The 25,991-nt window shown below is 41.8% G+C and overlaps 3 protein-coding genes across 3 annotated transcripts in view; 1 reads left to right on the top strand and 2 right to left on the bottom strand.

Annotated features, from left to right (window-relative positions):
• Positions 1 to 5,811, top strand: part of plxnd1 (plexin D1) — a 72,361-nt gene extending 66,550 nt beyond the window's left edge. Inside the window, exons 31-36 of the mRNA XM_005938927.3 lie at positions 155 to 259; positions 424 to 587; positions 680 to 827; positions 3,408 to 3,548; positions 3,673 to 3,747; positions 4,785 to 5,811. Coding sequence (XP_005938989.1) covers positions 155 to 259; positions 424 to 587; positions 680 to 827; positions 3,408 to 3,548; positions 3,673 to 3,747; positions 4,785 to 4,901 — 750 coding nt within the window. The 3' untranslated portion in view covers positions 4,902 to 5,811. The remainder of the gene's footprint in view (positions 1 to 154; positions 260 to 423; positions 588 to 679; positions 828 to 3,407; positions 3,549 to 3,672; positions 3,748 to 4,784) is intronic.
• A 111-nt stretch (positions 5,812 to 5,922) lies between these two features.
• On the bottom strand, positions 5,923 to 11,444 carry LOC102294307 (rhodopsin). The gene is made up of 5 exons (XM_005938932.3): positions 10,537 to 11,444; positions 10,120 to 10,288; positions 9,776 to 9,941; positions 7,933 to 8,172; positions 5,923 to 6,834 (listed from the first exon to the last, which is right to left on the bottom strand). The coding sequence occupies exons 1-5, from the start codon at positions 10,895 to 10,897 to the stop codon at positions 6,715 to 6,717; spliced, it is 1,056 nt and encodes a 351-aa protein (XP_005938994.1). The 5' UTR covers positions 10,898 to 11,444; the 3' UTR covers positions 5,923 to 6,714.
• A 190-nt stretch (positions 11,445 to 11,634) lies between these two features.
• Positions 11,635 to 25,991, bottom strand: part of ift122 (intraflagellar transport 122 homolog (Chlamydomonas)) — a 25,091-nt gene continuing 10,734 nt past the window's right edge. The window contains exons 16-29 of the mRNA XM_005938929.3: positions 25,606 to 25,659; positions 24,827 to 24,988; positions 23,823 to 23,989; positions 21,124 to 21,295; positions 19,756 to 19,858; positions 16,150 to 16,290; positions 15,951 to 16,048; positions 14,922 to 15,022; positions 13,689 to 13,854; positions 13,490 to 13,607; positions 13,280 to 13,408; positions 12,625 to 12,701; positions 12,345 to 12,509; positions 11,635 to 12,207 (exon numbers count right to left, since the gene is read on the bottom strand). Coding sequence (XP_005938991.1) covers positions 12,121 to 12,207; positions 12,345 to 12,509; positions 12,625 to 12,701; positions 13,280 to 13,408; positions 13,490 to 13,607; positions 13,689 to 13,854; positions 14,922 to 15,022; positions 15,951 to 16,048; positions 16,150 to 16,290; positions 19,756 to 19,858; positions 21,124 to 21,295; positions 23,823 to 23,989; positions 24,827 to 24,988; positions 25,606 to 25,659 — 1,740 coding nt within the window. The 3' untranslated portion in view covers positions 11,635 to 12,120. The remainder of the gene's footprint in view (positions 12,208 to 12,344; positions 12,510 to 12,624; positions 12,702 to 13,279; positions 13,409 to 13,489; positions 13,608 to 13,688; positions 13,855 to 14,921; positions 15,023 to 15,950; positions 16,049 to 16,149; positions 16,291 to 19,755; positions 19,859 to 21,123; positions 21,296 to 23,822; positions 23,990 to 24,826; positions 24,989 to 25,605; positions 25,660 to 25,991) is intronic.

Here is a 25,991-nt window from a genome sequence, read left to right as displayed (position 1 = left end):
CGGATCATGTGTCTAATGCAAAAACCAGAAAATTCCCCTCTGGCATTTTGTACAGCAAAGACAGTGGTGCATTCATTCAGCTACTCATGTTGGGGTTCACTGCTTTGATCTATGTGCAGTTAATGTTTTTTTTTTACTGGGTTTTTTTTCATAGGTGCTACCTCACGATGAGCTAATGGAGAACAAGAGGTCACACAGGCAGAGTCATCGCAAGAAAGTCCTGCCTGAAATCTACCTGACACGCCTGCTGTCTACAAAGGTAGCTATAGTCAAGAGACCGAAAGCCAAAACAAAACACAAGTCATCTCTCTGTTCCATATTTTATTACCTGTATTTATTTCAGAAGCCACACAGAAATTCCTTCGTCGCATGAAACCATGTGTCTGCATATTTGTGAGCCGCATTTTATCTCTTCCTCCACAGGGAACTCTTCAGAAGTTCTTGGATGACCTCTTTCAGGCCATCCTCAGCATCCCTCCAGACCGCCCTCCTCTGGCTGTTAAATACTTTTTTGACTTCCTGGAGGAACAGGCTGACAAACGGGGCATCACAGACCCAGACACCCTGCACATTTGGAAGACCAACAGGTAGGCAACTAAACGGTCCGATTAAAATCCTCTTTGGTCAGCCTCTTTGTGCAAGTGCTTTTAACAGCTTATCTCGCTCTCTGTCTGTGCAGTTTACCGCTGCGGTTCTGGGTAAACATCCTGAAGAATCCTCAGTTTGTGTTTGACATTGATAAGACAGATCACATGGACGCATGTCTATCTGTCATCGCCCAGGCCTTCATCGATGCCTGCTCCATTTCTGACCTGCAACTAGGCAAAGTGAGTCTGTCACCATCTCTCTCTGTCAACGTCTCTTTCTTGTTTTCAAAGCTGCTTTTTGCAGTTCCTGTTTCCAGCATACAAACCCATATGAATACCAGTGGAAAAGTTTAAAGCTGGAAAAAAAAATCCCTACAAAACACAATTCTCAGAGAAAGTGATAAAAGTCTTCTATCTAAGTATATTTATTGACATTATTTGTGATGTTCTCTGTGTGTGTTTAAAGTCATATATGGAAATAGATCCCCCCTGGGCTTCCTCTGCCTTCCTTGAAAACCTCTGATTTATCATACTGTATTTATCTGTCCATCAGCTCTATGTATCTACTGTATTTAACTAACACACACAAACCTCAGGTCCCACTGTGAACCTTCATCCCAAAGCCTTCAGACTGTCAGCCCCATCTACCTCCTTTCCTCATGTTATTTCAGCCCAGTCGGCTGATCCAAGGTCATGAGCACCAGGGATCTCTTTTTGTGCTGTGCGCCAATGTGTGCGCGCGCGTGTGTGTGCATTCGTCTATCTGTCTGTCTGTATATGTGTGCTTGCATGTCAATGTCCTCACTGCTCACAAATCCGTCTCATCCTTCAGACACCGTGACCCTGAGCACGCTCTGCTTCCTGTCTCTCTCTGACTGGCTTCCTCCCTGGAGGGAGCCGAGGACTCATCAAATAATGCTCCTCTTTCACAGAGAAACAGTCTGATTTATACACTTCAGGTCCGAGCCAAAAAGCGAGCGCATCCACAGCGCCAATATTCACATGTACTTGCGGGCAGATGTGTACCTATAGATGTAGAAACGAACACAAAACCTCCCGATATGACAGATTTTTCCATGGTGTCTCATTATTGTGTCACATCTGTCTGTGGAATCGCCAGGTTCAAGGATATGGCCACATTTTCTCCTGTAGGTTAAGGACGGTGGCCTGACACACCTCTATGCACGGTCGCCTGTTTGTGAATGTGCCTCAGGAATAGAGAGTGTAGGGTCTGGATTAGCAGGAGCCAGCAGGGGTGAGGGAGGGGTAGGAGACTAAGCATGGCTCGCTGTTTCCACAGAAACCCTCTTATCTGGCGAGATGCAGGACATAGAGGGCCATAGGGTCACAGGGGGTTACCAGGCAGATGGGCGAGCAGCAGGAAGTGACCTTGTGGACAGGAAGAGAGAGGGTTCACTATCAGAAGGAGCAACTGTAGCCGGAGCCATCCAGTCCCTCAGCACATTAAGCCACACAAACATGCAATAGGTGACACAAATAGCTCATGACACATAGAAATGCCAAGGTGTGTTGTAAGCACCTTCACTGATGCTGAAAGCTGTGGCTGTCCGTCACTTTTAACCCCGTCTTTTTCCCTGCCCTACTTTCTCCCTGTCCCGTTCTCTCTCTCACAGTAACACACACGCAACACAGACTCGCTCACAACAACAGCCACAACTGAAACCTGAACATGCCCACAGCCTTTTAGCCTCACTACTTCTCTTCCTGCTTGAATAAACACCAGTGTGAGAGCCTAAAGTGACTGTGGAGAGACTTGTTTAGACTGGTTTGTTTCTTCCCCGGCTATAACTGTTTGAGTCTCCTTCTGTGCGCAAAGGAAACGGTTCCCTCCCTCCATTGTTTCACTTTAGACTGGTGTAGATAGGCTCATCAACAAATAACATCCAGTTTAATTAAACCGCCATTAGGGCAAAGTGGGAGAAGTGTTCATTTTATTCCAAGAGGAGGAAGCTCTTTTACTCAAATGTAGGGGAATGGAGTGAGGGGCATGATGTGAGACAATCCTTGGCCTGCCCATAAGCACTGACTGGACGAAGTGTCCTTCTTAGAGTGTTTTATTGCAAATAAACACTGAAGCATATAAAAAAAAATTAATCAGGTTTTAACAGAGGTTACATTTTTTGTGACTCATTCATCAATGAGAAGCATCGTAATTATGCGTAGGCCCACATCAAGATCCCAGAGTTCAGATGCTGACGGTGATGCAGTAGGGCCCAGCGGGTGGTTGATATAAAGTTTCACTTCTGTCTCCATGGATGAGGGGGAGGTGGGTTGCACAGCAGGAGGTACAAAAAGTCAGAAACACTGGATTGAAATGGTATTTAAAGCCGAGCAGCCAGAAAATGACGGGCTTGAGCAGAAACCTCATTGGCCAAGAATTGCAATATCACAACTTAAATGTAGGGAATTTGACAGCAGGGGAAAGCAGACTCGAAAAAATGGATCAGCAGGAAATAGCAGGCGTTTACCCATAAAATAAAAAGGGCAGACTGTGAGTGAGCACATTGTCTTTGTTCGGCTCTTGTCAAAGCTTTATTACTGCTAGATTAGTATGAGAGCAGCACAGTTAGAAGGTGAAATGTATAATGATACAGATTTCAGAGTATATAGTAACCATAACTTTGAGTAAACGTAGTGAGACTAAGAAAGACAAATGTAGTAGTCTGGAAATCTAAAGCAGGCTAAAATGGCCACATAGCCTTAAGGTCAAAGCTGTTCCATTTTTATTTCACAACTCTGGATTTGCAAGGTGTTCTTAATGTCTGAGTACTCTGGCTAAAAGCTGCCATTTGTTTCCAGGACTCGCCTACCAACAAGCTGCTGTATGCCAAGGAGATCCCAGAGTATAAGAAGAGAGTGCAATGCTATTACCAGCAGATACAAGACATGCCACCCCTCAGCGAGCAGGAGATGAATGCTCACCTGGCTGAGGAGTCACGAGTAAGTGAAAGATTCCAAAAGTTTCTGTGTGTGAGTTATTTAGTTTCACAAAAGCCTGCAATCACAGGCCCGTTCTTTTTTTTTTTTTTAAATGTAATCAAACATGTTGATATCGCTCCGGCAGAAATACAGAAATGAATTCAACACCAACCTGGCCTTGACAGAAATCTACAAATATGCCAAGAGATACAGAAACCAGGTAAGAGATATTCACAGTGCTTTTTCTGTGTTTGTGATCTCATATTTGGATTAGATGTTTTACTGTTGAAACAACAGCCCCTATTTGGCAGATGAAACATCTCAGTTGAGCCCACTTGCTGTATTAAGTTTCACAGATGGATATCGGAGCGTGACGCATCAGTAGGGAAGATCGCAGCCACGCTGACAGATGTAACATACTGTAGACACCTTCACAACCTGTCGCGTAATGCCTTAGTTGAAAACCTGCAGTATTTTGTTGTTTTTTTTCCTGGTGTTATGTTTTAAGCGGGGAAAATGCTCCGTGTGGAATATCTTCTTAGCAGCAGCCGCTATTCAGTCTGTCCAATCCTTTGTTTCCAGCCCACGGATACCTTTCACTTTAGGCAAACAGCGTGCTGTTTACCTTCTCTTTAATCACAACCCCATCTGCTTAATGACTGTTAAGGTGCCGCTTCGTATCTCATGCGTCGCGTTGAACTAGCCCTGTTCAAGCCCCTGATGTACTCCCCCATGTTTCCTCGCTGCTGTGACTATTCTCTAGAGAGGCTTAGTCAGTGGTGACTGTGCTTTAATGGAGCACCCTCATGATAATACCGTTTAGCTGCTTTCCTCTGTCAAGCTACTGTACTGACGTGGGCCATGGGCTTAGACTCTGATTCAGGGAGCTCTTTGAATGGCCCCTGATTGCCTATTCTGTCGCCCCAGCTCAGTTCGCTCTGCCTGGTAGCACACTGCCGCTAAGAGCCCATAAATCCCACTGACACGGTGACAACTATTGGGCATGAAAAACAGAGCAGATGTGGGTTTTGTAAATATGTGAAGAGCGAACGCTTTTGTGGTGTGGAGGCATGCATGAAGGCAGCAGAAGAGGCTGAAGTACTTCACTTGTTCCTCTGCTGCCTCTCCCTTTCACTTGTTCGACTTTCTATGTCGGGCTGGTTCTCTAAATCTCTCCAGAAAGATAGATGCATGAATGCTCGACAGCCACTGAAAGTCTCCTTTGTTGTGTGTTTCTTTTCTATCTCCCTCGGTCAGGTGGTGAACGCTCTGGAGTCGAACCCCACTGCACGTCGCACTCAGCTGCACCACAAGTTTGAGCAGGTCATTGCCCTTGTGGAGGACAACATCTATGAGTGCTGCAGTGAAGCCTGAACCTGCCAATATCTTCTGCTCACAATCTCTTCCTCCTGCTGCCAACTGCCTTTCTCCCACTTACGTGGTTACTTGGGAATGTCGGTCACAGGAGTTATCCGTCTTAAGTGTTATTATTCTTCAAGCAAACTGTTACCAGGATGGAAAGCGGCAGAGCAAAGGATTCAAACCTGCCTGTTAAGCATCATACATTTGCAAAGTATCCCTCCTTTCTTGTGGGGATGCCAAGAAATTTTCCCAAATATTAATCTATGAAACAGACGCAGTTCCGACTGGACTCTACTACGCTTTAGAGGGAATGTGTGGGAGCTCAGAGATGGGGGTTTTGGGATGTCTTTACAGTTACTGGGACCTACAGTTCGCCCTGGTGGCAACCTTAACGCACTGAACCCTTTTCTGAAGGGAACAAGCCAATGATGCACTGTACTGTAATATAATGTCCATAGCAATATTTATAGATGTGTTATAATGCTTTCAAGTGGCCTGTTCATCAGGATTAGTAGGACCATGATAAACTCCTCTCATCTCCTAAAGCCTGCAACGTTCTCAGGTGTGATTGGTGAAGATGGGCGTTGGACTTTCATTGGTGCTTTCAACAATATGTCCCAATGTGCTTCGCAGGTTGATGACGGGTTGCGGAGGAGTGGGGCGACGAATATAAATGACTGAAATTTATGAAATCAAATGTAATGTAGTTCACTGGGAAGAGCTGCATCAGTATATAAGTGTTGATCTGTGTGCTTGTCAATGAATGGTAATCATGTTGGATTCTGATCAAATTTAAAAGAGGGAAATTTACATTTAAGAAAAAAAAAAGTGAGCTCAATATAATCAGAGGAGAGACTGTATTTGTGATGCCAAATGACTTGTCAGAGTTTGTGAAATAAATTACAGTATTTAGGATTTTAAAGTGTCTAGTAATGGCATTTATTATACTAATTCTCAGAGTGGTTCACTTCTAAATGCATTACAGCGCCACAGTGAATTTTAACATTTGAAAACCATTATGATTTGGCCTGCCACCTAAAAGCCCACAAGCTAGCATCTGGAACTTCTCAGAAATCCTTGTAAATGTTCTCATGAAGAAAACGAGTAAGGGGCAGGGGGGATCGTGCAGACATTTAGCTTTGTTTTTATTGCAGGACACAGAACAACTGCCACAAATCCTAGCCATTACAGTAATATTCCTGTTTCACCTTAATTCACACACTAGCATTCTGACATTCGCATACATAAACATCCAACTCACACATGTACAGACTCTTGCAGGAGGTCCATATTTCTTTACACTAATCATCTCAGACAATACCAAGAAGCTAACCTTCTCAGCTTGATCGACACAGCAACTAGAATAGAGTTAGAGAGACAAGAGTAGAGCTTAAAAACTCATCTGATTATCTAAACAGAGTAATTCCACTCATATAATTGACTGTTTAAAGCACGTTTTTGAATACATAATTAGCTGTGATAATTACTTACAGTTGGATTTTTACCCAGTTTGTGTGTTTTTGGAAAGTGGAGAGCTCATATGGTGCTCAGTTGGATGACCACCAAGTGGTCACCCCTTTGGATGCCAGGTTAAAATCTGTGAGACCAGCTGAACCCTCCATAATTAAATAGATTAAAAACACACATGCTGGTTTTTAAATGCGTCAGTCCCGCTTGAAGGTGCAGTGGCGACACTGCAGAGAAGACAAAAGGAGAGGTAAGTCAAGAGGATTGGCTGATTGAAGGTAGTGCTGCTTGGCGGTGGTGGGTCCCCATCTGAGGCAGGCACAGATGGGACAGAAGAGGGTGAGAAAGGGAGCACAGGTCAAGCGGGGGCCACCTGGCTTGAAGAGACGGATGAAGTCTGAGTTTTGGAGACGGCAGCCTCATCTTCTCCAAATGGGTTCTTTCCACAGCACACCGTGGTGATCATGCAGTTTCTGAACTGGAGGTCACAAAAACAAATCACAATCAGAGTTATGACGCCTTCACGGGTTGTCAAACTCATTTTACATCGCGAGGCCACATACAGCTCAATTTGATTTTTAGTGAGCCAGATCAGAAAAACTATTGCTTATAAAAAGACACCTGCAAACTGTTTAAGTGTAAATAATTTAAATTTAAGTGTAACTACAAATTTAATCATTGAGGATTCAAAAGGAAAAAAAAAGTGCAATTTGTGCAACAACACGGCGACAATACATCTCAGCCTTTATATGACAGAACTGCTTAAATCAAAAAAACCTATAAACACAGCACTTATGGCTTAAATTATGAAATAAAGGTTAAAAATGAAAGAAAAGACAATTACAGGTCATTATCTGCTGATTTGAATTTTTTTTTTTTATTTGACTTTATTTTTTTTTACTTTGGGACATAGTTAATTAGAAGAAAACGAACTAACTATTAAAATGGCCTGTATTTGTATAGCGCTTTACATAGCCCCTATGACCCCAAAGCGCTTTACACATTCAGTCATCCACCCATATTCACACACTGGTGATGGCAAGCTACATTGTAGCCACAGCTGCCCTGGGGCGTGAAGTGTCTTGCCCAAGGACACAGCGACCGAGACTATCCGAGCCGGGGCTCGAACCGGCAACCTTCCGATTACAAGACGAACTGCCAACTCTTGAGCCACGATCGCCCGTGTGAATTAGAGAAATGTTCTTAAATTTAGATTTAGTCTACTAGTCAAAGTAGAGATTACATTAGTGTACCCCTGTAGTTTCCAAGTTAACGATTTGTTAACCTGAAGTGAGCAATGAAATGAAGGATAAAGAAATGGAAACACTACTAGACAATTAAACCAAATCATTTGAAAATGGGCAAATCTGGTAGAATCACACACATCTGGAAAAAAAACACACAACCCCAACTGCTGGGAACAGGAAATTTGTTACTATATAAGCTAAAATTTACTATGTAAAGCGCTTCTCTGAAAAGTAACCACAGCTGTCAGACACATGAAGCCCACACAATTTCCTGCAAAAACTGTGTCAAAGTGAAAATGCGTTCGTGAAAATACTCTTGTACGTCATACCTGTCTGTTTAGCAGGATGTAGATGACTGGGTTGTACAGAGCGGCACTCTTGGCGAAGAAGGCGGGAGCAGTCATGAATACTGGCCCAAACTCAGTTCCCTGATTGGCAAAGATGTACCAAGCCACGCTGGCATAGGGCACCCAGCATACCAAAAAGGAGATCACCATGACAATGACCATGCGAGTCACTTCTTTCTCTGCCCTCTGGGTGGTTTCAGACTCCTGCTGCTGAGCTGCAGCCTGACAGACAGATTCAGGTTAACTTAAACCTCTAATCCGAATGTAAACAAAAGGCTTGAGCCCATCACGACTGCTGAACAAAACTGATTAGACCACCGAGATGACTAACACTGTTTATTTAGTTATGTTTTTTATGTTGTGGAAAAAACAAACGCATTATCCTCGTTTCCACCACTGAAGTAATTTCTTTTTTCCTGCCAGTCAGAATTTTGCAGCATTATTTCAAATATTCAAATTTTGAGATAATAACTTCAAGTTTTGTCTTAGCTCTACCGATCTCTCACTGACATGAGACACGTACTCTCTCCAAAAACAGATGAGAATTCATGCCTGTCACTTGTGAACGTGCACTAATTTCTTTGTCCACATGGGGGCAGCAAAGGTTGAATACGTTATTCAGAACAAGACTTTTTGGCATAGCTAGTGTGGAGGTTAAGAGTTAGCTAGGCATTAGCATTGTAATGCATTTTATTTATTGTTTTTGTACTGTTAGGTCTGTTCTTGGTCTGAACTAGCTACAAGCAGCACATGCTTAAGCTGTAGGTTTCAATAGAGAAATCGTAATGGTTTTAAATTTATCTTTAACTTTGTCTGCTGTAAGATAGTTTCAAAAATACAAACAGTGACTTATTTTAGGCATGAAAACTTACCTCAGGCTCACATCAGGCTAATGTAATTTAACATATGTAAAGATGCTCATATTTCACACGAATGTTGAATGATTAGATTTTAGGACTACACTAACTATACATATCTTCCCCTTTAGATGCTTGGTTCTCCTTTTTGTTTAGCAGCTAATAACAAATAAAGTGTATTTGTAGTGTGCGGGAGGTGATGCTGGGTTTTGGGTCTTTTGCTAAAAACGTTGATATATTGACACAAAGTTGACATTGTGTTGACTGCAGTAGGCCAATCAGTGTAATAAATTATCATAATCTAGACTTGGTATAAGCTGTCAGCCAAAGCATTATATTAAACATTGGCCTAGTATTTTGCAGTTGGTGTATCCTTATCAAAAAACACACACGAGAAGCTATGAGAGCAGTAAGAGTGTACCAGATCATTAAAGCTGGGTCACGCAGCCAAAAACAGTCTCCCTGAAACTCCCTCTAAATCTCCCCAAAGCTGGGAGGAGCTGCAGATTCAGATAACAAAAATTCTCTGTAGGTTATAAGCAACCTATTTTAATCGGTTTCCACATGTTTAAACTACCATTTGACAGATGTACTAAAGAATGCTGATTATAGCCAATTTAAATGAAAATCTGCATTATAATTGTGTATAATCACTTATACATTATAAATGCTCTTATTCTATTATTAATAAAGGCATCAGGACGACACAGTGAGCAGGCAGACTGCCCTTTAGCCAGAGGACCTGGGTGTAAGCTGCCATGTTGGCAGGGATCTGCCCTCCTGAAGTGTCCTTGAGCCCCTAAATCCCTTACATCTCCAGAGACTCTGTGATGTGCAGTACCCCTTGTGAAAGGGAGCAAGGTGAAAAAAAAAAAATCAAAAAACATAATAAAGTGGAATTTTTCTACAGGGCTAAACAATATATCAAGTCTTTGCTATTAATATTGCTTTGGCAGTGGCATTCCTACCGCTCGCACAGTGCAGAGGAGGCTAGTGTAGCAGAAGAAGATGATGAACAGGGGGATACAGAAGTGGAGGACAAACATATAGATGACGAACGAGGTGTTGTTGATCTCAGGCTTGGGAGTGTAGTAGTCAATCCCACAGGAACACTGCATTCCCTCTGGGATATACCTGCACAACACACAATAACTCAAAGACTTCCGCCAGCACCATTACACAGTATTTGTGTCGCATGTGTGATTTACACTAGTTTGCAGGTTTTAAAAACATAACTATAAAACTGCTTTACTGGGAAAATGGTCCTCAGAATATTAATCAAACAGAGTGTAGACACAGAAACTAACTGTACCGGGACCATCCAAAGAGAGGGGGAGCAGCACAGGTCAGGGCCATGACCCATGTGAAACCCAGGCCAGCCATGGCATGTTTTTCTCCAAAGCGGAAGTTGGTCATCGGCTTACAGACCACAATATAGCGCTCAATAGCCAAAACCACCAGAGACCAGAGAGCAATCTCTCCTGAAACATGAAAGAAAGCATGTATGTAAGTTTAAGTACAGCATCTCTACTGACATTAAACATGAAATAATAAAAGCAGTATATTAGATTCAAGTTTAAGTAATTAGACAAACTAATTTCCTATAAAAATGAACGACTTAATACATTCAAACCTATGAGTGACCCAAAAACTATAGCAAATTTAAAGTGTGACTTGTTTTGTTCTAAATCCACACAGAAAACACAGTTTACACAATTCTGACTCTCACCTCCTAATGTGGCAAAGAATCCTTCAATATTGCAGCCGCTGACACCTAAGACGAAATATCCATGCAGGGCCGTGTAGAGCGTGACCGTGAAGCCCCCAACTACCATAAAGAGGTCGGCCACCGCCAGGTTGAGCAGAACGTAGTTCAGCGGGGTCCTCAGCTTTTTGTGCTTGACAGTGACGTAGAGGGTGAGAAAGTTAATGGGGAAGGAAGAAATGATGAGGAACAGCATGTACGCTGCAAGAAGAGAGTACTTCCAGGGCTCAGCCAGGTAGTACTGAGGGTACTCAAATGGGCTGCGCACCACCCCAGTCTTGTTAGACATGGGTACATAGAAGTTGGGTCCTTCTGTGCCATTCATGGCTGCGGGTGTTGATGCCTTTTCTTCTTCTAAGACCTTAAAAGTGGATGAAACAATCTGTGCCTCTCTCTCTCTTTTTAGAATAAACTACTATGAGGGAGTCTTTTGGTGTAGTTGAAGTGGAAATGAGGGAGAAAGGATGGACGGTGAAACGGCTCTTGTAGAAGTAAGGTGTTCTCTGCAGCCCCCTGAGGAGGTGCGGCACCTTTTAAACAGGCTGGTCGGATTAGGGACTTGCAAAGAGTGAAGTGTTAGGAGAGATGGAATTAAGACACACAATGTGAGAGTCCCTCTCTCTTTCACAGACGCACACACAGATACACACACACAATGGAGAAAACTCCAGAAATAGATATGCAGTATGTTAAGCAATTTCAAGGTGAGAGGTAACAGCCATGGTTATCCAAACCCCATCATTACTGTCATGCGCATCAGTGCTGCATCAGAATGAGATGAGAGAGTAGGAGGGAAAGGGAAGGAAACTAACTGTCTGTGATCTGAACCGTGCAGAGTAGACCAACTATAAATGAAATTTCTTGAGCGGTCCAACTTATTTGCATCTGTAAAAGCCTAATCCCTAACCAATGCATAATGCAGAGCTCAACTCATAGCCTTGAGTGAACTGCAATTAGAATCTGGGAGACACAAACACAAATCAAGAGGGGCAGTTATTGTCTTTGAAGGATTAAGAAAACTCGCAGTTTTACAAATTGCCAATATACAATTTATTCAAAGGATATTTGCAAGCATATAAAAATCAAATTCTTGTGACTTAATAACAGATGATCTTGTATTGTTATCAAACATACAGTGCAGCTGTAGTGCATAAAGCTGTAGACTCGATGGTAGAATATTATCTCATTGTTGTGAGTAGGAAAATTCTCTACACAACAAACACGTTTTGTATTATATCCAAAAAAAAAAAAAAAGTTTTCTATTTATATGTTTACACTGTACATTTACAGAGTGAATGATGTAATCACTGACTGGCCCGGGGTAATCTGATCCTAATAATCCAGGCTTTATTGGCTGATGGTGCACTTTTCTTACACTCTGTAATGACCGACACACAAACACTCTAGGTATTACTTCAGCCATTCAACCTTGGATAACAAAGAGCTGCTCCTATAATGTACACCCGCCAAACGTACCGCACAGTTTTAAAGAAAATGTAATCAGAAGACAAAAAAGTATAAATTAGGTGCTCCACTTTCAGTTCACCGTCAGTTTGGTTCGTCGATGGGCCTCCGACAGTATGGGCAGCAGTTATGCTGAAGCACCAGAAGCTCATAATCTTCACTGTGAAACATCTGCAATAAACACAGCATGAGAGTGTGAGCAACTTGACAGGAAAATAAAGAAATAATTCAAAAACTTTGTTCGTCAAAGAGGACACCAGGTGGTTAACACTGGGTTCTGCTAGCTGAATGCATTATAAACGCCGTACCTTGAAGCAGGTAGGACACATGGTAATGCTGACTTCAGGCAGCAGGGAGCGGAAGTATTCCCATTTGAGCGGCCTGGGCCAGCGTTTGATCAGCACGTCCCTCCTGCTCATGGCGCGCAGCACAGGACGACTCACCTTGACTGGGACAAAGTTTGAGCCCCCCTGCTGTTTATACACAAAAATGAACCATTATAGACTCCGTCCTTTCACCCTGTCCAGCTGGCTTGCCCATTTGGCAGAATATTAATCACCTCATCTATTTTGTCCTTTTTCTTATTACCTCAAAGCTCATTTTGGCTGTAAATGGATCTTCCTCTTCATCGTCCAAACCCTCATCCATCCTCAAAGATTGGAGATCTTATTGTGTTTATTTGAGAACATATAACCAAGGCGATGCACACATTTCACACATTTTGTGTCGCATATGTCTTCAGTAATTATGTTTGCAGAGCAGGAAAACCCCTTACAAAATTATCCCCGAGAGACTTTTCTAAGAGGCAAAGTGTTCAAAATTAGCTGTGGCTGTCAGTCACTTCACGGCTCTGGAAGAACACAGCATACCTCAGTGCCCTTGAGGGTCTGCTGGCTAATGCAGGTTAATCCCTGCACTAGGGCTGTGGCTACGGCTCTCAGAGGGTTAGTGTCATTAAGATGAGACAGGAGAGCCTCAGTAACCCTATTAGCTCGAGAGCTAAGATGACTTAGTTCTGACAGCTTACCCACAAGTACAGAATCAAGGCCAGCGCAGACTAAACAGCTTCTTAGAACTGTCACAAGGCAGAGGAGAGCCACGTGCTTCATTTTGAGGAGATGTGCACTGTGTTACAGCATGAACACAGACTTGCGGCACAGTAAAGGCTCAGTAGTTCTTTTATAACACATTAATAACCCTTGTTTGTCTATATATCAACATATAACTGATAATCAAAGGATACCACCATTGTCTATATCCTGCCATCGTGCAGCCCTCTGATCTGTGTGAGGAACTTCTAGATCAATAAGAGACAGAGCATCCTCATCAGAGATGTCTTCCTCCAGGTAGAACTGGACCAGTGGCAGCACATCTGTACAAAATCACATGCGACATTTAAAAAAAAATCTAATAAAACAAGCAGATTCCTTGGTGGTGTATGAGTGTCAGTGACCATATGACGAGGCGCAGTAGATGAAAGGCTGCCTGCAGTTAATGCACACACTCCCCTGGTTGTTCAACAGGGGGTTGTTGGTGGAGCAGCGGTAGCACATCATGCCCTCAATCAGATCCTGCAGCAAACACAGGTGTGTTTAACAAATATGATAAAGGTCACAGCTCTAAAATTTCAAAAACATCACATACACACACACCTCTTTGTCGTGGAAAGGTTTGGAACGAATGGTGAGGCAGCCCAGCTCTATAGACTCTTGGAAGCGTGAGGGAATGTGCAGCTCCTGCAGCTTCTCGTATGCGTACCTTGCAAGCTTATATGCACCAAGCTGTCGGCTCTGCTTGGCCAGCGCATATAAAGTGTTTCTATAATCAGGTCAAGGAAAAATAAACCTGGGGAAGATTTGGCACAGAATTACTGCTTTGTAGATATCTTATTCCAAATATTGTGGGTGTATTTATACTTGTGTTACATTAGCAGAACATCAGCTGCACTAAGCCAGCAACACTGACTGCATGCCCAGAAAGTAATAAATTAGTTTGTTTGTAGGGTTTTTTTGTGTTTTAATTGAGGACGAGTTGCTTATTTGTATTTATACAGAAACATATTGTTACTAGAGGAGCTCTGAGAGTGGCAACCAGAGGTCAATGAGTTGCAGCTGCAACAGCACTACAAAGGCACTTCTCCATCACCTAAAACTCAACATCATTTCTGTTCTTGCCCCTCTACCCAGCCGCTCTCGATTCTCCTCCTACACACCCAGTTTTGTGACTCTTGATCAGTGCACGTCCTATTGTGGAGCTGTTTAAGTGCAATTTTGTGTGTGTGCGTGCAGTGTTTTAAGTGTTGAACCAAGTTGAATGCAATTTGCTGAGACTATAAATCCAAGTTCAAAGTTTTTGGAACATTTCAGCTTGGCCACAGAGGATTGCAGCTGTTCGGCCTGATTTCCTCTTCCAAGGCTGCGCTTTCCTTCCTCATTCCAGAGTCCGATGTGTGCCTACATAGATTTGCCCATGTGGCTGTGGGTGTACGCGACCGTGTATGTGTGTATTTGTTCAAATTAAAACGTATTGTTCAGTGTGTTTTTGTATGCATACTTTTGCACAAAGTTCAGCAATCAAAGCACTTGTTTAGATAACAGAAAATGTGTTTCTTGCTGGCATCGGCTCCTCCTCCCCATCAACACCCCTTTTCTTTCTCTCAGCAGCACTTTGGTTTTCGGAGTGGCGCCAACTCTCCTGATTTCTCCCTACGTCTATCTATTTTCCACTGCTCTATCTTCACTGCCTCTGCCAGTCGCGATTTTAGAATGGTATCTATCTGTCACAGAGAGTTTTCCACATTAAGAGGCCCCCATAATGCTCCATTTTCTAAATATTTGCTGAGATCTAACACTACGTTAAGTCCATTTTCTGAAATGTTAGGATACACTTTAGAGATGCCTGGTGGTATGTCCTTTGTGAGGTTGTTCAGGAGGAATCTGCAGATGTTGAAGAGCGTGTCTGGCATGTGAGAACTGAAGGGCTCATCCTACAGATAAAGACAGTTAAAAATATACACATGTAAGTTTAAGGGGTCACAAAGTGTTAGAAATCTCAGATGAAAGTTTTAAAAGCTCCATTTCCATCTTTTTTTCCCGTCATCTTTTAACCTGATCTAAAAGCAGCCTAACCACTCAAAGTGCCTCATTCCTGCTCAAAGTACCCTGAAGGAAAAGATGCATTTTCTTAAAAAAAACAAAATCACTAACAGCCCTTTATCCCTATAGTTGATAGTTCAAATCTATAGTGCCTGTCTGGGAGAGTTAAAATGAGATATAGAGGCTTCCTGCTCTGGCCTGGATCACAGCGATGCCTCTCTGTTGCAGGGGTGTGACCATAGCAGAGCAAAAAGCTGAAACAACAAACTGAGAACGCTGACACAGGCCAGGTCACCCATACAGGGCTCATAAGCCAGAACTGCTTGTTTGAAAGTAAGTTAGAGCTGCAGGCTCGGAAAAGAGGACTGATGGTAATAGAGGTCAGGGAGGTTTCAAGAATCTAATAATGGAGGTTCCTTCAAGCTGATATTTCCCTTCAATAAACTGCAACCTGAATGCCTTTAATTCTCTCTTTTGTCCCCTGCCCAACACCCTCTATGAATATTTTAATTTCTCTTTAAACCGTGACTCTCTTGGATTGACATAATCTTGCAGAGCCAGACCTAATTTTGTCAAATACACAGCAGTCTGGATGAATTTGAGTATAAAAGTTGATTCAAAAGTAGGCAGAAATCACAGTGGACTGTTAGAAAAGAGAGAAAATGCAGAAGGAACTTTGTACCTAAACTACCTAACTACATAGTAGGTATTGTTTCCAAGTACGCACAATCTGACAGCTAAAAAAAAAAAAAAAAGTCGTCCTTGTTACTTAAACACCGATTCACAGTTGTCTTGACTTAAGGTGTATCGTATTCTTACCGTGTATCGCTGGATTGAGCGATACACGTGGTAGAGCTCAGCGAGATGCTGAAAACGTTCAAACTTCTTCAGCATTTCTCCCCTCTGTTCTTCACTTTCTGATTCAGACAAACAATGGTGAAAAGAAAAAAAAATGCATTAAGCATTTCAGTAAAAATGAGTTATGGCTGGTTGCTCTCAAGATACCTGTGCATCTTACCTTTGGCAATATCTAGACACTGCATAGACAGCATCCAGTAATAGTACCCTGCATCGTTGAACCTGTTCTCCACTACTGCATTCTGGGTAAGCTGCTCTAAGACTTTCACGGCCTCATTCTGAAGTCCAGCCTTGTGAAATGCTGAAAAATAAAAGCAGAAAAGTGGTAAAATACAGACTGGCTGCTCTTGAGGTAATGCTGAATTTACAGAAACAATTTAAAGCATAATTGTTATTTTATGTTTGGGGACACATGCAATTAAGTCCATTTAGACAATGACACACTTTTTGTAATTGAGCCTGTGGACACCACCGCAGTAGATTTAAATCAAACAATCGAGATGTGACTGAAGTGCAAAATTTCAGCTTTAATAAAAACAGTGTTACCTGTTTAAGAGTTAAAACCATTTTTATACATATTCAACTATTTTCAGAGGGTCAAAATGAATTGCAGTTTCACAGCGAAGTGAGACATTTCCCTTGTTATTCCAGGACAAAATAAGCAGATAAAAGATCTGGATTGAGTCTAAGTGTGACGCTTTCATTTCGTAGCTTATGAGTTTCAAAAAGATGCCGATGCAAGTGAGAGAAGCCATCATTAGGCTGGAAAAAAGAAAATAAACCTGTCATAGAGAGCGATAGCAACAGTGTTAGGAGTGGCCAAATCAATAATCTGGTTCATTTTTAGCACAAATGACTTCACTGACCAGTTCATCAACACCAAAAACGCCTGAAAGACCACAGAAGGAAAGTGCATGTTGACAGAATTATTTACATGGTTAAGAAAAACAACTTCACAACATCTAACTAAGTCAAGAACACTCTCGAGGAGGTGGGCGTATCATTTTCAAAGTCTGCAATCAAGAGACGCCTTTGCGACTGTAAATACAGAGGGTTTACAACAAGCTGCAAACCACTGGTTACACTCAGGAACAAGAAGCAGTGTTATGGCATGGGCATGTATGGCTGTCAGTGGAACTGGGTCACTAGTGTTTATTGATGATGTGACTGCTTAAGTGTACAGGACTATAAACTCTGCTCAGATTCAGCCAAATGTTGAAAAACTAATCTGACAGCACGTCAGAGTGCAAATGGATAATGATCCAAATCATACTGCAAAAGCAACCCAAGAGTTTCCAAATGGCATGTGAGAACGGGAATGGCCCAACAGTCACCTGATCTCCCAAGAGAGAATGTTTTTCTTTTACTGAAGACAAAACTGGAGGAACGAGCACGAGTGTCTGTAGTAAAAGCCTATCAGAGCATCGCAAGGGAGGAAACACAGCACTTGCTAACATCTATCAAGATGTGACTGGAGCACAAACTTTCAGCTTTAATAAAAATCTTTCATTACCTGTTTAGGATTGAAAACCCTTGATATATTTTTTGGATGAGTGACGAAATGTTTCTCCCACTGAAAATGCTACATCTACATGAACAGAATTAACTTTAGGGCATTTATATATTTCCATCCATCCATTCTCTTCCACTTATCCTTTTCAGGGTCGCAGGGGGGGCTAGAGCCTATCCCATCTGCTACCCAAACATGGGGAGAACATGCAAACTCCACACAGAAAGAACCCGGCCTGATGGTGAAATGAAACTCAGGACCTTCTTGCTGTGAGGCAACAGTGCTAACCACATTGCTGCAAATATAAGTATTACTATTTTTAATATGTTTAGATATATAATATATATATAAATATATATATATACTGTATATAGTATAATATATATCCAATACTGTTTTACTTTTGTCCATGACGCGCTTACCTTCAGGGTCATACGTCACATGAAAACCAAAATAGTTCCAAACGCCAGATCTGAATGAGGGTGGGGGAGGTTCAATTTGCCATGTTGCAAAGACAGCTTAACTTCTGTCTCGCTAGCTTGCCCTGTGCTCAGTGAATCTGCGTTCGACTACTCCGCCTAGGCTGCACTGTCGAGCGCAGATCCACTGAGCGCTCAAATTTTTGAGCGCTCACAGACAGCATCGTCAGAAGAAAAGTTGATAAAATAAATTAAAAAATTTGTATTGTTCATACATATGCGTACCAAACCGAAAGCACTGTATCGAACGGCTCAATATCGATACAAGTATTGTTGCACCCCTAATATATATACACATACATTTTTTTAATTTTATAGGCAGTCATGGACTCCGAAGTGTTCAAACAATTACTTTCACACCTCTGAAAATGTATAAAAATGTCTGTAATTTTCCTACTAATCTGATGAAACTACATTCTACAGAATTATAACATTATTACAGCCAAGAAAAAAGAAGTGAAAGTACATTATAGGACATACACATTTGTAAACTCACATATTACCTAGAGTATTTAACAAGAAGCGCCATCCCATTTCAAAAACAAAAAACAAAAAAAAACAGGCAACAACTAGTACCAGTCCTTTCCAAGCAGGACGACAGCTTCTTAATATGAAACGCCAAAACATTTTGACTTTAAAGCCGTAATAAACATCACCACTATCCTTCATGTTCCAATCAGAGGGTAATTAGAAACAGCTTTAGGGAGTCGACCTCAGTAATGACCCTGCCCCTGCAACCACAGCAGGGGTCAGGCTGTATTATGGCAAACATTCATCAGTCTAACTGAATAAAAACCACATTCAGACACTGATGGTTACTGTTAGTAATGGGCGCACACTCCTCCCCCTCCCCCTTACAGAAACACAAAAACCAAGCTGACAAGGTTGCAGAGCACAGCAGCAATTGTCAGAATCTTTTAGCCAGAGCTCCCATGCAGACAACTACAGCTTACATTGTGCTGTTAGCAAAATAAAGATAACAACATTATCTTTTGGGGACATACTGAGAAGCGTGTCTGGCAATAAAAGACAACTTCAAATTTAAGAAATAGGAAATGCTTTAGGTACGATGTACTTGAAAATCTTGTTGAACCCCTGGGAGTACTAATCAGAACCTGATTTTGGTACCAAGTGAGCTCCAGCTAAAACCTCCAGAATATATAACAAACAAAGTCACCTGAGTTAAGCAGAGTTAATCATTTCTTAAAATGTTATTTATTGAGAAGTCCCAGTGCAGTGGACAGGAGGCAGGCCAGAATTTGACACATTACAATCATTAGTAACACAATACTAAACTAAAATACACACAATCAGCAAAACGCATGACCACAGGCAAGTTTCAGTACATCCAGACCTGCTCAGTCATGCACTCCATGTGGAGACAGGCAGAAGAAGATTATGTAGAAGAGGAAATATGCCTGCTGAGATCATAATTATAAATCTATGAGCTGATTATAACTATGGTTACAGTTGGTAATCATCATCAGAGCTGCTTGTAGTACTGGTGATTAGAGGCATGGAAGCATGTCATTCAGTTAACAGGCAGCCCAGCTCTGTCCTGCTATGCTTGAGCAAAGAGGATCATGTTTTACAGTGGATATAGAGAATCTCAAGGAAGTAGTGAGACATTTCAGTTTTTGGAGTAGGCCTTGCTTTATTACTTCCATATGTAAACACTAGCAGAAACATGCATTGCAGAAGAAACTGTGACATAAGTCCTCTCCCACTGGCTTACTAAAAGCAAAAGTGAAATCCTGCTGGTGATGTAAAAGCTCACCCTTTTGAGCCTCCTCGAAACGGTCATTTTCAGCCAGCCACTGGGCGTACGGCACAAAGACGTCGTTTTTGAACTGCGGGTGTTTCTCCACCAGTGAGAAGGCCTGAGACAGAAGACAGAAGAAGCATATGCTTGTGACTGCCTGACTTGTGTTTTTAGTCCCACATATAGAGAATAACACTGTACTCCCTGGCTATTTATGGCTCTACTTCACTTACCGCACATTTTCCAAACATGTTACCTTAAGTCCAAATACTTCTTCGCCATTATTTATTAGCCGAGAACAATGAAAATTGCATGAGCTAAATTGATTTCACACTCAATTAGAACTCCAACTGCAGGTCTCGTGCTGTTCGAATGACAGTATAAACTGTAAAGAGCTGCTGTAGTGCTTCGTGGACACATATCGCCTATCACGCTGACTAATTAGCTCAACGTCCTGTGGCAAAATCTGAGCCAAGAATCACACAGCAGTCATACCATACAGTAAAGGAGAACAAATGTGCGTTTCAGCCCTTTGAGCCCATTCATTTAAAGAAATACTTTGTTTTAAAGAAGAGTGGGAGCAGTGAATAGCATCCATATGGCCTATGCTGTAACTCAGTCTGTGGTGCCGTCTGGCTCGTCTTGGTGTCCACCACCCCGCCCCCTTGAAGCACATAAAGCCAAGTAGTTCTCTCAACCTCTGCCTCCCTCCTCTGCTCTTTCTTCTCTGTCTCTCCCTCTCTGAGGATTAAATATTCCAAGAAGACTTCAACAGACATAACAGCAAGAATCATGTGATCATAATTTCATGTTCTGTTTTTGGCTCTAGTGTTTCAACATGCAAATCGCCAATGTGCATCTCTGTAACGCCTTTAACTCGATTATAGACTGCAGATGGATTAAAGAAATGCAATATTTTCTTCTTGCCATGATCCGCCTTGATGGAGGAATTTGATTGGAAGCAGAACAGAATTTAAAGCTGATACTCTTTCACTGCAGTAGTGTTTTGAGCTTCTCACTAGCTAATCATCATGTGGGCATGGATTCAGAGAAATCCAAAGCTGGATGATTAGCTCTGGAGTGTGTGTGGCTCCAGTTTGTCAGTGTAGAAAGAAATCAGGCAGACATATTATCTTATTGTTTGCTTTCAGTTGTGGTTACTCTGACAAATAAAGTGGACTTTTCTGAGGATCCCTGCAAAATTGAACAAACCCCAAATATGGAGCAGTGTACTTTGTGGCTTATAGTGCAAGTGCCACAGCAGTTTGTTAAGTGCAGGCCTATATGCTTCACATTATATTTATGTGATTGTCTCAGGACTTTTTATATATATATATATATAAGTTATAATAAGCTGAACAGGTGTGCGTAAGTGTGTCAGACCTCTTCCCAGTGCTGAGTTTCTACATGCAGGTGCACCAGAGCCTTCAAGTCCCCCATCTTAGAATAAGTCTCTGAGGCATAGCCATGGTGTTTCAGCCTCTTAAAGTGGAGTGCACATTTTGCTAGCGGTTCGCGTTCAGCCTTGTCCAATTTACGGGCGATGTCGATCAGCCTGGGTGAGAGAAGACAGGAATGAGCACACAGAAAGAGGGCGGGAGAAGATGAACACTGCTGTATCAAACTATGCTCGTGACCCCAGAAAGAATGTGAATCAGTCAGGGTCACGAGCTGAATCTGAGTCAGGCTAAAGAGCTCGGACTATGTTCAACAGCAGTGTCAGTTGCGCTGACCCACTGGTAGCACCACAGGACACTTACAGCGTGCAGAGAGTGGGTCAGATGGAGTCAGCAGGGAGTTCTGACATGCTCACCAGATATCAATTTGCCTGGTTTTCAACAACACAGACACACAACACACATTAACAATAATGGATGTATGATAGAACCTTAAAAGAGAACTCTTATGTTCCTTTCCAGCTCCATATTTTTATCCTTAGTCTCTACTAGAGCAGCTTTGCAGTTCAAAATAATCCTTATCTATCTAATAATAGCCATTTGTGCCGCCTCACAGCTCATCAGTTGTCTGAAATGAATGGTTTAAGACAAATTTCTTCCTTCTTTAAGCAGCAAGTGGGTGGATTGTTCACAATCAGAGTGGTCTCCCTGAGACAATCTTGTAAGGATACTGGTTCTCATTACTGCTCTTACATCTGTATGATGTCAAACTGCCTAAAATAAGCAGTTAAAGCAGTTTGAAGTCTGAGCTTTTGGCTTATAGGGATTACCTGTACATATGCTGACTTCATTACTATTATTATTATTAGTATTAACTTTGGCCATGTTTACTACAAGCATCAGCCATTGTAACAGTATATATAACGGAAGATGAAGAAAAGCACAGTAAGTCCCATTTAATGGAAAGGTATTTGTTTCTGGGAACATGTTTAGCCCTCATGGCTTCCCCTTCACATATCTGGCTCTAATGGCCTGTGACTGAGACTCATGACATTTACTGGACGTTTATTATTGCTTGTGCTATTAAATTAAAACACAAACTGCAACTTAAACTTCAACAAGTCTAATTAGGAGTCTCTGTATCTAAATGGACAATGCTGCTCTGTTATTGTATTTTGTCCCATCATCATTTCACTAATGAGAGAGCATTCAAGTAAAAATAAAAAAGGAATAGGCTTTATTGTAATCTTTTTGGTCTTGAGTAATAGATCCCCAGGTTTTCTGATGTTTTCTTTGGATAATGGCTGCTTTAACACTCATTTTTAGTCAGACCTTGTGCCTGACCATTTTCAGAGGAATGTTTTGCTTTTTTATTGTTGTTGCTGTTAAGCCAGTTAAAATCTACCCATGAATCATTCTAGATTAAAAACAAAAGCTATCTAACTCATGGGATCTACATCTACACATAACAGACAAATTGAAAAAGAACCCATGTTAAATTGTACCTTTAGGCACTTTGTTACTAGCAGCCTGTTGCAAAAATACTACATTTCTTCCCCATTTATTTATTTCAATCTATGAAAGAAATACTAAATATAGCACCGTTCGTCAGGGTGATTCCAAAGAGCTGTTAGACAAAGAAATTGGCATATCTTAGCACGGTGTGCCTATCCTTGAAAAAATTTGAGGATACTGGTCAAGTGGACAAAGAAGAAGCAGCAGGCCTGAAAAAAATACTACAGTAGATGAACAGTATTTGAAAGGCATGTTCTTATGAAACAAGAAACAAGTTCCGCAAGAACCTGAAACTGGACCTGAGAAATGTACCTGACAAGATCTAGAAAAAGACAATATATGCCAAACTACACAAGAACTAGACTGAAAGTCAGTGGCAACAGGTTTTATGGAGTGATGAATCCAAATTTGAAATCTTTGGTTTAAGTCATTGTCAGTATGGCGGGATCGTCAGAGGTGCAACAATGTGTGTTTACAGCCATCTGCAAAACATGTTGGAGTCTCAGTCATGGTTTGGGGCTGCATTTCAGCCAGTGGTGTTGGGGATCTTGTCAAAACCGATGTAATTACGAGCACAGAAAAGTACAGTCAGATTGTGATCCACCATGCAATTCCATCTAGAAATTATATGATATGCAGTAACTTCACTTTTCAGCATGACCATAATTCCAAGCACACTGCCAATGCAGTAAAAGCACCTGAAGAGAAAAACACATATTGGAAGACTATCAGCCATGGATTAGCCTCCTCAGAGCCTGGACCTCAAGATTACTGAAGCAGTGCGGGATCAGCTTACACGGAGAATAGAACAAAAGGATGCCAACATCCAAAGAAGAGCTTTGATTGTCCCTCAAAAAGCTTGGAGAACTATTCCTGAAGACTACTTTAAGAAATTACAAGAAAAGAAAAAGTAACATGGGGTAGGTGGCTCAACAGTTTTGCCAAACCTAGAAAGTAAGGTGATGGAGAGCTCTGAGAATGTATGCAATGAACATTTAAAGCATATCAACTTATTTTTCTTTCTGTAAAGCTTTGAAGCAGAAGAACTAGATCTAGGATAAGTTTATATTATATTTCGAAATCACACACATATCAAAAATGGTCGTTTTAAAGAAAGTTAAACAGGAGCAGCAGGATTTCAAAATGTTTAAGAGAGAGACTGACACCTACATGTCTGCCCAGCCGTGTTCGCCTATAATGTCTATAGCTTTGAGATGTTCTCCTGCTGACAGGTACATCTCTGCTGCTGCCCGCGGCTCCCTGCTGCTCTTAGCCCAGTCTGCCTGCTTGGTCATCAGCATCCGAGAGCTCTTTGGGTCTGTCACTCCAACAAACTCCTGCAGCAAGAGAGAGAAAGTTTCAAACTTTACATCACATTCAATAATTAGTAATTAAGATGGGCAACAACCAACAATGTAATGTAATGTCCAACAGTTTATCAAAAGCAGATTCCTAACAGTAATCTGAAAGGAGAGAAAGAAAAGTCCAGTTCAGATGGGCAGAACCATGTGGGTCAAGTGTGAGACAGGAGGAAGCGAGTCACACAAACAGCAGGCAGCTACAAGGCCTTTCCCTCCGGTGTCCATCCTACCTAAAACAAACAGCCGGAGGGACCAGATGGCCACACAGCCACATAAATATACAGCAGCCACATCAAACATACATACAATCTGATACAAACTCAAGCACAAATATACATGAACGAGTCATGGCTGTGTCATCTGCTCCAGCAATGCGAGTGCAACGGTGATGATCAAAAGTGGGGGCACCGCATGTAAACATAATAAAGCACGAATTTGTCTCGGCTCCAACTGACCCCCTCATCAAAGTGTTCGTGTAGGAACGGACGCTGGCTTTATTTCTCTCCTTTTGTGCCCCACTTCCAACTGTAACTATATGTCGTACAGGGATACGTGTATAAACGTTGGCCATGCGTGTGCAGATCAGATGATATATGTAGAGATTCTGATGATATATGAGGAGATGAAAGGCAGACAGTAAAGGGGGGGCTGTCTGAACACAGTGCAGAGCCCCAATTTGGCATAACTGCACATGCTGAAGAAAACCATATGCTCTAAATCCCGAAAACATGCAATGCTTCGCAGGTGTTTTTGTCTGTATCGATACAATATCTTATATGTAAGAGCATGTGTTTTAGTCAGTGATTTAATCACCTTGGCGTAGTCGAACATGCGCAGGTCAGTGTACATGCTCAGCGCTCTGGATTCGTGACCAGTACGTTTGTAGAGCCTGGCTGCCTCGTGGAATTTCCCCTGGTAGGCGTAGACGTCTGCCAGAAACAGGTCATTGTCGTTCTCACCCCGCTTCTTCCTCTCCTACAAATCAGTCAACACAAACACTGAGTTGGGTGCTAAGACTAACAGTCACATATATTAGCATGTACACACACACACACACACACACACACACACACACAGTTATGCATGTGGCTTTGCATACACATAGAGTTACACAAGACTGAAGGGTGTTGAAACCTCTTCTGCCATCAGCCACAGAAATAACAAACACCATTTTTATTGAACGAAAGAAACACTTCTTTCCATATATAATAATTTTACTGACAAAAACAGACTGTCAAAGATTAACATTTCCACATTTCAAATAAGAACAAGCAGAAACACCCAAGCCATAACAGATTCTGCTCCGCTCAGCAAGCACATTGTTAAGGATTTGTGCATATGCTTAGCTGTGCGCTTGCATGTCAGCGCGGACTCAACTGGAAAAGGTCACTCGGGATACAGGTTCCTCCTTTGTTTGAGGTTTAGGTCTAGTCCAGAAAAAAGCCTTACAATTACTGACATTATTGTATGATGACAGTAATTATGATTCACTATTTAATGATGTCAGGATATACACTAGCCAGGAAAAAAAAAAAAAACAGAAAACAAAAAAAAATTATAACCAAATTAGGCCTCTGAGGACTTAGCATTACCTCAATGCTATTGATTAGTTCCAGGTAGCGCAGATCTCGGATTCTAATGAAGGCCTGAAAAGGTGGAGAGGAAAGATTTAGTATAATTGCGTCTGAGAATCTGTTGCTTTGTGTTCTTATTTGCATTACTAGCTTCTTAAAAATTCTTCATCGGACACTGATTAAGGATGTGGCTTCACTGTTGATTTGGCTAACTTGGGTAATGTCCATGTTTTGACGTTAAGTGGTTGCAGTTAACATGATGAAGAGTAGGGTACTGTATATTTCTATCGCTCATTTTACTAGAAGTAGTAAATTGTGAAGGATGGTAAGATCTGCCTTACTTAATCAAAACAATGTGTGTGTGTGTGTGTGTGTGTGTGTGTGTGTGTGTGTGTGTGTGTGTG

This window comes from Haplochromis burtoni, unplaced genomic scaffold (assembly GCF_018398535.1).
Source record: "Haplochromis burtoni strain Fernald_Lab_line unplaced genomic scaffold, NCSU_Asbu1 Contig_252, whole genome shotgun sequence".
Taxonomy (NCBI): Eukaryota; Metazoa; Chordata; class Actinopteri; order Cichliformes; family Cichlidae; genus Haplochromis; species Haplochromis burtoni.
This window is presented reverse-complemented; position numbering and strand designations above follow the sequence as displayed.